Source organism: Lichenostomus cassidix, chromosome 3, assembly GCF_008360975.1.
Source record: "Lichenostomus cassidix isolate B80296 chromosome 3, HeHo_3.0, whole genome shotgun sequence".
In the NCBI taxonomy this organism is placed as follows: domain Eukaryota; kingdom Metazoa; phylum Chordata; class Aves; order Passeriformes; family Meliphagidae; genus Lichenostomus; species Lichenostomus cassidix.
This window is the reverse complement of record NC_139483.1, coordinates 54,868,884-54,879,840: the sequence shown is the minus strand read 5'-3', so window position 1 is coordinate 54,879,840 and position 10,957 is coordinate 54,868,884. Positions and strand designations below refer to the sequence as shown.

The 10,957-nt window shown below is 46.8% G+C and overlaps 1 protein-coding gene across 3 annotated transcripts; it reads right to left on the bottom strand.

Moving 5' to 3' along the window:
- Window positions 1-269: 269 nt before the first annotated feature.
- On the bottom strand, window positions 270-10,957 carry ZBTB2 (zinc finger and BTB domain containing 2). 3 transcript variants are annotated; one of them, XM_085055832.1, is made up of 3 exons: window positions 10,533-10,957; window positions 6,534-6,717; window positions 270-4,554 (listed from the first exon to the last, which is right to left on the bottom strand). In XM_085055832.1, exons 2-3 carry the CDS (start codon window positions 6,704-6,706, stop codon window positions 3,192-3,194), a joined length of 1,536 nt encoding a protein of 511 aa, XP_084911958.1. In that variant the 5' UTR covers window positions 6,707-6,717; window positions 10,533-10,957; the 3' UTR covers window positions 270-3,191. The 3 variants fall into 3 exon arrangements, with proteins under 3 accessions (XP_084911958.1, XP_084911960.1, XP_084911959.1); XM_085055834.1 differs by lacking the exon at window positions 10,533-10,957 and adding an exon at window positions 10,248-10,427; XM_085055833.1 differs by lacking the exon at window positions 10,533-10,957 and adding an exon at window positions 9,159-9,322.

Below are 10,957 nucleotides of genomic sequence, written 5' to 3'. Positions count from 1 at the left end.
CACAAATCTCCAAGTCAAACACTGAAAATTAAACCCTGAAGTTATCTCGAACTGTAATAATGATTCAGAGGGTTTAAATAAAAAAGGTTGAACAAAATTGCAATTGTGCTGTAATTTCCCAAATTCTTGATGCAGCTGTTAATAACCAGAATATTCTGTTTCTAATTTGTTGTAGAGGAACAAAACTGCTCAAACAGTTGAAAGGCAATGACTTAAACATCACTGTGGAGCATCAGACAATAAAGGGTACGTAAAACAAACCATTATGATAGCTCAACACATATTAAAAGTCTCTTTATTGTGATTTTTTTTTTCTCTTTACCCGACAGTGTTATTTCATAAGAATAAATATTAACAGGTGAAAAGTATCTCTGCTGAGCCTGCAATTTCACGCTCCTTGTAGCGGCAGTACTGTCATAACCAACTCCTTCCACAGCTGCTCGTTCCCTGCCCTACCCTGCTCCTTCTCGCTGGGCAGCAACCCAGTCTGCAAGGCCACACTGCCCTCCAGAGGAGCTACCTGCCCAAGTGGGAGTCACCACTTCCCATCTTCTACATCCTGGATGTTGCCAGCAGCAACACTGGCTTCAGTAAGCCTTTTCCCAGCTCATCTCCGTGCTTGCGCAATCTGTGAGTTGTTCAAAACCTTCTGCAGAGCTAAAATAAGGAACAGATTTGACAGAAAAATAGCATTTTTTAAGACTGGTTGTTTTTCACTTGAGTCCGTTCAACAGGTAACTGAGCAAACATCATGATGTCCTAACTGTGGAGAAGCAGAGGTGAGAGCAGGAATAATGTCACACAATAAATGGTGTAGCCACATCTCCCCTGACACAACCAGCTGAGCTGGGGAGTTGAGCTGAACTGTTGTACTTTGTCCTGCAGCAGAGCTGGAGCTCTGCAATTAAAGAAACCCCAACATCTAAATGAGCAATGGGCAACAGCTGAGGCAGTAGCACCTTCAGCACCTTCAGCCACTTTGGAGATGAACTTGTGACTATCCCCTAAACCACGGATACCTCAAAAGCCAACATTACCCTGAATTAGGAAAGATTTATTTTTTTGTTTTCCTACTCTGCGAGCATTTTGCACTATAAAAGATGAAATAAAAAACACATCTAAGGAAATTATAATGGTAGATGAAGATCCTAAAGAAGTTTTCAAATGGGCAACACTAAAATAATTCTGTAAGATGTTATTTTTTTACCTCAAAAGGTAAATAACAATAAATACTTCTATACTTTGAAGTGAGGTCAATTGATTTTAAATCTATTACTCTAATACAAGAGATAATAAAATCAATACCACTTAAAATAATTGTCACATTATAATAAACTGGAAAAAAAAATCTGGTATGTAGTGACTTTTTGTGCTAAATCCAACTTAAGTTTTAGTAATCTCATTGTTCACCTGTGTGACAGAGGTTTTAGTCTGATAAACAGAATATATCACTTGGCTTTTAAACTGATTCAGCAAGAGCTCGTTCAAGAGGACCGAACACCAACAACCTTTCACCTTCAACTCAATAAATCATATCCCATTTAATTCAGTTTTTATTCAATGAAATGATGTATAAAAACTTACAAATCTGAGAACTTAACTATACACAAAAAGATGATATTCAGTTTAAACGTATACACAGAGAAGAGCTGTGGTTTGTGACTTGCCCTCTCCCACCCCTCCCCCCAAACACACACTGTCTCCATTTATGATGGGGCACTTTTTCTGTCCACTTACGCCTTCTGTTGGCCCAGTAATTGCTCAGTGGGCTTCACTGCTGCTGTCAGTTTAGGTTTTTAGGCTACCAGCAAAAAATCTGGGCATCTATATAAAATAATAAAAATCAACAACTTGATTTTTAACACAAAGATGCAGTACTACCATCAGCAGTAACTAAAACTACAGAATTCACCCTTTCAGTTTTTGCAGGCTTTGTCTTGACTTTCAAAATAACACGACTCTCATAAAGCAGAATTTCCCAGCCAGCACTACAGATTCATTTTAAAACAACCATGATCCCCTGTGCTAGAACACCGCTTCTTCTCCCTCATGCCATTAGACCAAATGAAATCACGGACATTCCTTGCCTGAGTAAGGGAATAAAGCTTTTCTCTCTCCTTTCATCCAAAATGACTCAAACCTATATATAGCTAGCAACACACACATGTGCTGCACTAATGATGGTGCAGTGCTCACCAGTATGCCACTTCTCTAGTTTCCTTGGTAGCCTGGGTGACAGCACTTACCTATTGGCTTCTCTTCAACAGGTCAATAAAAATGCACACAGCTCAGGACGTTTCAAATTTGGTTAATAGTAACCTGTAAAATGACTAGTTTTGTCAACAACTAAAAGACATTCCAGGCTGAATCTGAGAGTAGACGGCCAGTTACTTAAAAAAGATGTGTGCATTTATTTACCTGTACCAAATATACACACAAACACTTTATATATATATAAATCTTTATACATATACAGTATTTATATATATATATATAAAGATTGCCATCACATTACTATTACAGCTACTTAAGTCAAAATTTGACTAAGTAACGACTTGGCTTGACTCTTAAACAGATACCCAAAGGCATACTTGAAGGAAAACATACAGCTAAAAGAAAACCAACACCCTCAGCTCTTTTTAACTCAATGAACAGAGACTTCTGCATTCCTTGAGGAAAGTTCTGAGGGCTTAGGTTATAATCTTAATTTACTTGCATGTGGACTTGTAAAGCGCACGGTGTTTGATTTGCCGGATCTCAAAATGCCTTCTACCAGGGAAACTAAAATACATATATCCTTTGCTTACCAAACTGATACTCTGTTTCTTGTTACACTCATCATTGTATCTAAATACACTTTTAAGCAATCTAAATTTTGTTTAAAATCTATTAAATTTGGAATAACTAATACTATCAACATAGTTAGCTGGATTGTTTTTTCACATGTTCCTTTGTATTAAAATCAATTTTGTTGTGGTTTGATGCAAGAGCTTTTTGTTTGTTTTGGTGGGAGAGGCAAAGTCCAATTTCCTAATGTGCCAGTACAGTTCTGGTTGCTGAAGACAAAGGGTGGGAAGGAGGTTGCTGGAAAACATGGCAGGGGTAAGTGAGGTAAGAGGTAGGGGGAGGAAAAAATTGATTTAATAAAAAATGAGTAAAGAAACTTTAAAAAATTGATATAGGTTTCACATTCAGTCTAACAACACTGCTTCCTGCTCCTTTTTGATGGAGGCTAATACTGCGTTATCAGTCTCTGTGGCTTCTGTGTCCCCACCACCTAACAGAATGGAGCGATCTTCTTCTAGTGTAAAGACAGAGTTTTGATTTTGGCACGAATGTTTGACTACTTCATTGGGAGTTGAAAAAGTTTTGTCACACAAGTTACATTTGTAGGGCTTGTTGGTCTGTACTAACATGTTGTCCATTTGACTGCCTTCCTCAAAAGTACAGAGCTCCAGAGTCTGTTTATCCACCATCGTGTATGTGTCCATGCTCTGGTTTAGGCACACGTGTCTGGCAGCCTGGTTAGCCCTACAAAAGCTTTTGTCACAAGTGCTGCACTTGAAGGGCTTGCCTGTGTGTATGTACATGTGCTCCCTCCAGTGGCTTTTCTGGATAAATTTGCGACCACAGATGGAACATTCGTATTTCCGTCTCTTTACCTCCCTCTCTTGATCTGCCTGCTCCAGGTTGTCAATGTCTGCGATATCGGAGGGGGGAGGTGTCTCTGACTGCTGCTGCCCATCAATTATTGGGGAGTCTGAGATCTGCTGCAGCTCGCTGTCACTAATCATCCCTGCTTCAGGCACTTCCATGGCATCTTTATCAGCTGTGTTGTTACAGAGAGACAAAGAAATATTACTTTCTCCTTGCTGGCTAGAAGTGAAAGGAACTCCCGTGTGGATCTGCAGGTGCTCCCTCAAACTGCTGCGCAAATTGAACCGGCGACCGCAGAGGTGACAGGCATAGTATTTTGGGAAGCTTCCGTTCCTTTTCATAATGCTTGGCTTGACATGTGCTATTGTGAGAGAGGCAGGCTGTTCATCTGAAGAAGATGCTTCCATGTTGGCCTCTTCTCCCGAAGGTGAATTATTACCGGCAGCAGATACCAGTTCTGGAGACAGGGAAGATGGCAATGGGTCAGAAGCAGACATATTTGTCCGGGTCACTTGCGGCAGATTTGCACCCAACTGCGAGAGCTGTGAGCCCTCAGAGCCCTGCTCCTGGTTCATCCGTGATGTCTGCGGCCGTGGGTCTCGCCCAAGTTTGTCAGGCGCTGACGGAACCTTAGTGGGATGTCTTATCTGGTGATCTGCAATCTGAATGCCATATAATGAAGATGCTAATGGAAAGACTTGATCCGGGTGAGAAAAAGTTCCCTGACTTGCAAGGCTGGCCTCTTGAATTAGTGGATATGCATGCAGAAACTTTATTCCCTGCTCTAGTCGAACTGGGTCAATGAGTTGTGGTGCCATCTTCCCAGTGTACATTAAATGCAAGAGATAACTGAAGATATCTGGCTGTATGTCGGTCGCTTTCAAACGGACACATTCACTGAAAGGTGAAAAAAAATTATGAATAAGACATAAAGAACATTATTTTTTTCCATGTCTAGGTTATTCAAGCCTTGATAAAAATAGGAATAAATTCAAAAGACAGAATCTGTAATAAATATTAAGAGAAATGCTTTACTGTAAAAGAGCTAATTTTAGGCGCCACTAGAAAGATAATTTTTTTCCTCAGTGAAGTAACTGGCTTGAAAGAAAAGTTGTCCCATTGCAAACTACACCATTCTACACTGCTGTTATATTGTAGATACATTGTCACATATTAATTTATTTTGTAAATTGCAAAGACATTTTCCCTCTTTTCTTGGTTGGATTCAAACCCATCTGTAGCTAAAGTAAAACCTGCTAGCATGGGACTCTAAATTCACAGTCCATTAAACTCTTCTCAGTATTTAGCCCTGAAATCACCTAAAATTCATCTGGCACTTGCCTGCTGGGCTTCTATGTCCTACTAGGGTTTACAGCTACAGTTCTGCAAATGTGTGGTATTGAATTGTCCCAAGTGCATTCCAATCCAGAAACCATGCAGGACAGGGTGTGAATCCCCCTGGGGATCTGATGCAACAGGTGTAATCAGTGGAGCCCAGGTTCCTCACACAGCAGAACAGCAGCTTCTTTCCTTGGGTAGGGAGGGAGAAACAGCAGCACCAGTGGACTGCCTGGTCAGCCTAGCAGTGCCTTGGCTAGAGCACTCAAAGGGAGATGCTTTGGCTGTGATGCCTCTTCAGCCTAACAGGACTGAAACCAACACCATCCTCAGTGTGCACCAGCCTTTACAATGCCCTGGACTGAGACAGCTACCACTGCTCTGTGCAGGCAAACTGTATCTCTGTATCTCTGTGCAGAAAGCAAGGCAAACTTCACAGAAGAAAGACAACAGGGAACATCTTGGTTAAGTCAGTTACCTAACAGCAGAGGAACTTCTAATTATTTCTCAGAAGTATCTGTAGCTCCTCTATTTTAAAAAAACCAACATAAATAAAACACAGAAATCCAGAAATGGACATGACAGCATGCTGTGGTCTGAATGCTCTAACTACAGTAGGCTACCAAGCTGAGGACGAAATTAGAGCCAGTTCTTCCATTTCTTGAGGTGCGCACTTCCCAAGCTCTCTGTGACTGCTTCTGAATTCAGATATATGACTCAAAAGTAAACTTTGCAATGCTGTCTTCCAAAGATGACTGTGTGCTCTCGATGGAGCATCAAAACTGCTACATCTGCCTGCAGTCCTGTTTCAGAAGTGCAAATGCACTTCTGTCCTAGCAGTTCAATTTTGGCTAAGAACTCTTGGCAAAAGAGTTAAGAGTGTGACTCACTTAACATAAACTTTTTGAGTTAGTTCAAGTATTTTGGAAAAAGACCAAAAACATCTTTAAAATGGTCCAACACTTTGGTTATCTTTTCAATGTCCTCAATGTAAGGCTGTGGTACAAAAAATAAAAACCAAACACCACAGAAAGAAAAGTAACACAAACCCCCTTATTTTCCACCATTATGTAGTATTTTATTATTTAATTAACCTTGATAAACTGCAAAGAAATGAAACACATACATCTCTTTTGTAAGTTTATTTCTCAAAAACTCCTAGCAAATACTTATTGAGTTGTATGCAACATTACACAAATGTCAAGAACAGTGTCAAGACAGAGTAGAAGATAGAGAGTGGGAGAAGAAAAGTGCAGGAGAGAAGACAGGATCCTTTAGGTATTCAATTGTAGAAATTCTATGGTTTTTGCCTTTTTAAGGATAAAGAACTTATGCTAAATTATAAAATTAGTGTAAATGAATCACAGTTCAACTTTAACACGTTTTAAAGTGAGGTTCTAGTTTGCAGATAAGACTGGATTCCATACTCCTTATGTCATAGCAAGAAGCAAAAAGAACATTTTTATGTTTCAAAATGTTGCTAGACTTCCTTAGCTTAGTTAACTGAACATTTAAACGGTGAACCTTTTTACAGTTACCTGGTTTGATGAACAAACAACATCTTGAAGTAGTTGGAGAAAGAAGCGAGGACAGATTTGTGTGCCTTGAAGTAGACATCCCCAATGGCAACTGTGCAGTCACACAGGAAACCGAACTCTCTCTGAGCATTTAGCTGCTGCAGCAGAATAAGTCCATGGTTGGCCAAATCCATTTTTTTACACTCTGAAAAGCAAATGACTTTCATGTAAAACTTAACAGTAGATGCACAGATGCAACAGTAGCTGTCTCTTAAACAGATATTTTCTCCAATACCCAGATGCCATACTTTAGTAACACGTCTTAATCCCAAGTTACTGTATAAAAGATACCTTACACACAGGCAAGGATCTCCCTTTCATGATAGGCAAGGCAATTCACAAAGGTGCCAGTGATTTGCCAAGGCTCAAAGAGCAAAGGAGAGCCAGGACTGAAAAGGCATGGTGTGGGTACTTCAATACAGAAATAGATATAGCTAAGAAAGAGGAAGAGATGTTAATAAGTAGTAAAAACACCTATAGCCAATGGGAAGAAGAAAGTATTTTGGTTGCCACTCGTCTGTTCAAGTAGGAAAACTGAATTTCCCTTCAGATGTCAGTCACCCTCACCTATGTTGGTGGGAGAGACAGAACCCAATAAAAGATGAGTTAGATACTTTAAACTTGGATTTTTCAGTGTCTCTTTATATCTTTTACCTAAAAGTTATGTGTCCATCCAGCTGAACCCAAGCAACATTAAAAAAACTGATGGTTATAACCATATAATTATTTCAGATGGTTATGCCCTCTCCTGGGAAATACCAGATACATACCTGAATATTCCCAGGGTCAAACAGTGAATTCATTCTAGATATTGGCAAGCCCTCTGGACTGTCAGTACAGGAGGGACCAATTTTTTCACCTAATAACTACTGATCGATTTATTGAGATCAGCCACAACAGCATTTTTTAAGAAGTCTGTGTGCCTCAGGCCTGCACAGCAAATCAAGAAACTCAAAGGGTGAGAGGTGCAGTTCCATCCATAGCTGCCCATCGGCACCAGGTAGGATAAGGAATGGTGAAATGTGGCACTGACCTGAGCCACTCCAGGCCAGGGCTTCCACACCCCCTCACCCTCCTAAGCACCTCTTTGTACCAGCTGCTGGAGGCTGCCCACAATGAACTACCTAAGACCTAGAAACTTTTCCTCAAGGATTCAAGAGCAGCTGTGGAAGCAAAAATTAATAACTTTGGGGGAAAAAACAGCAAGGAAAACACATTAGGATAGTTACTCATGGTTGGATGGATGAATATAGTGCTAGTAAGAATGAGTGGATACAAACTTAACCAAGGCAAACAGAGCTTTGGGCAAAAAAAGTGAAAGTATGAAGTAATGTAGATCTGTACATAAAAATGTAAAACAGCAGGAGAAGCCAACAAAATTCCTGGCCATGCTATGCCCAGAACAAAGCAGAAACAGAACAGAAAAGAAAGAGAGGGTGAAACTTGAAGTGGACCAAAAGGTTTATAAAAAGTTTTGGGTGTTTTCCCCTCCAAACTCATCAGGAAGTTATTGAAATTTTAAGTCAGGTTCAAGCAGCTTTTTTTCTTCTACACAGTAAGAGCACAGCTTTTTGGGAAAGAGAACAGAAGTGTATTCCACATACACCAGTATGTTTAGTCATTGAAGAAACAAGTATTTCTACTTTCCGGACAGTGAAAAATTCCCTGATATTTAAAGCAATAACCAGGCTGACCAAATGCATACCTTTGCATTCACATGAGATCAAAACTCATTGGAGACAGGGGTGTAAAGACAAAGAAAGAAATACAGTATAAGATACAGATGATTATTTTCCTACAGCTAATAAGTGAAAAAGAAGTCAGGTTTCAGCTCTCTTTAGGTGCATATTCTCCCCCCTAAACTAATGTTTGGATAACTAAGTTTGTACACACAATATGCTAAAATTCTCTCCCTCTCTCCACAAGAGGGAATACTCGCTGTCAGCAGGAACAAAAATCCTGCTTGGTGTTATTTAATCCTGCAAGATGCCCCATGCGAGCAATGTTACAGAAAACACACTAGGGTTTTTTTTTTTTTTTTACCTTTAATTTAGATTATTAATGTGTTCTACATTTTTTAATTCAGTCTGGTTTGCACTTGGACAATCAAACTTGCCAAGTAGAGCAGACCACCAATGTGAGGGCAATCCAAGCCAGACAGGCATTCTTTCTAGCTATTAGCATCCTAAGTTTGTTTAGTTTGGAGCTTCACTCTTACCCAAACAGCAGGCCCTTCGTCAGAGACCTGAACTGGTCTCTTTAACAAATGATACACGTGCACAACATTGTGTTTTGCATGTATCTGGATGATATTTAAATGGTCTAACTAAAAGCACTAGAGGAGTTACAGTCTGAGGAAATCACAGGGCATATCAAAAGAGCAAGGAAAGCACTTTGTACATTATAGGTATGCGTGTGCTCAGGAATTTTACCCGTAGCTAAATAAATTGGTGATTAGCACCGGCAAGGCCGTATTTCAGTGCTGACCGATTCAACAAGTGTGTGAAGTACTTGTTGAGCCCTGAAACCCCATGGGGACACTCCTTCCCAAGCCCGGCCCCGCTCTGCCACGGCTTTGGAAATTACCTAATCTGTTCAAGGCTGGGTGAGAAGCCACGCGGGGGCGAGCCCGTTCGGGAAGGGTGTTCACTTCGGAGACCTCGCGGGGAAAAGGGCTAGGCACAAGCCCGGGATAGCACCGGGGAAGCGCCGGTACCGCACCGCGGGAGCGCCCGAGCCACGGGCAGCCAACCGGGCTGGCAGGGAAGAGCTCGGGCACGGCGTTCCTCGCTCTGCCCTCGCACTCCGGGCACCGAGCCTCGAGAGCACCGAGCCCGCGGCGCTGCTCCCGCTCCGACGGCAGAGGGCACCGGCCCGGCCCCGGCCGCAGGCAGACGCGCCACACCTCCCGGAGCGGCGGCAGCCGCCCGCTCGGCCTTCGCCCTCACCCCGGGCGGCGGGCGGGGATCCACGATGAGACCAGGCCCGGCCCGGCCCGGCCCGGCCCGGCCCCGCCCGCCGCGACGGGACCGGACGGCGCGCGCCCCTTCCCGGCCTCCCGCCCCCCCGCGGGCGCGCGCCGCCGGGGCGCTCCCGCCTTGTCCGGCCGGGGGCGTGTCCGGCCGCGCGCCGTCTCCATGCCCGGAGCACGCTCGGCCCCAGTGCGGGAGCGGACGGCGCCCTCCCATTGGCCGCCGGGGCGGAAGGCCGGGCGGCCGCGCGCCGCTCTCACTGGCTGCGCCCCGCCCCTCCCTCCTCCCCTGGCCCCGCCCGCCGCCCCCCCTCGCGCACGCCACGCGCGCACGGACGGGACGGAGACGGCGCGCGAGACGCAGCGCGAGCGGAGCCGCCAGGGCGCGCGAGACGGGAAGAGCTGCCGCCGCCGCCGCCGCCAGGGCCGGCCCATCCCAACTCGCCGGGGGGAGGGACGGGGGACAGGCGGGGCCGCCCCGCCCCGCGCCGGATCCCGCTGCTGCTGCTGCCGCCGCCGCCACCGCCGCCGGAGGGGGCGGGAGGGAGGGAGCACGGGCCTCAACCGGCCGAGTCGAGCCCAGCGCCGGGCGGTACCGGCCCCCCCGCTCTCTCCCTCCCTCTCCGCGACCCACCCACTCCCCTCCGGACCGGCCCGGCCCGGCCCTCCCCTCGGCGCGCGCCCATTCCCCCCCCCCCCCGTACCGTGTCCCGGATGGAGCCGCCCGGCCCGGCCCGGCTCGGCCCGGCGGGATTCACCGGGCAATTCCACCTCCCGCACCGCGCCCCCTCGGCCCGCCCTGACCCGGCCCGGCCCGGGGCGCCCCTCGCACACAATGCAGAGGTAGGGCCGAACAGGCCCCGCCGCGCCCCCACCGCCGCCGCCGCCTCAGCCCGGGCCGCGGCCGGCGCGTCGGGGCCGGGCGCACGTGCGGGCGGCGGGGCCGTGCTGCCCCGCGGGCGGGCGCGGCGCGGCCGGTGCTCGCTCACCTGGGGGGCGTGGGGGCCGCCGGGTGGCGCCGCGCGGGGGCCGCCGCCGTCTCCGCGCCCGGCAGCAGCAACAACGGAGTCAGCGCGGCGGCGGCGGCGGCTTTTCCTGTCCGGTTACGTTCGGGTCACATGACCGGGAGCGGAGCACAGAGGCTGCGGCGAGGAGCCCCCGCCGTGGGGGAGGGGAGGCGGCGAGCGCTGTGGCGGCAGCGGCAGCGGGAGACACCCAGCCCCCGCCCCTCCCTGCGCGCCCGCCCCACCGCCGGCACCGGCAACGGGAGCGGCCTTCCCGCCCTCCGGGCACCCCCGGGCCAAAGCCGCTGCTCCCGTCCCAGCGAGGCGTGCTGCCCCTTTAAAACTCCCGGGCGGCGGGGGCCGCTGTGGCCCCCTGCACCCCCCTCCGCCTCCAGCGCTGCGGGATAACG

Bases quoted from the DNA above. Each gene is read 5' to 3' on its own strand.
- ZBTB2 (XM_085055832.1), bottom strand. From the start codon at position 6,706: ATGGATTTGGCCAACCATGGACTTATTCTGCTGCAGCAGCTAAATGCT. The intron at 4,555-6,533 runs GTAACTGTAAAA...TTCACCTTTCAG, and splicing joins TTGTTTGTTCATCAAACCAG to TGAATGTGTCCGTTTGAAAG.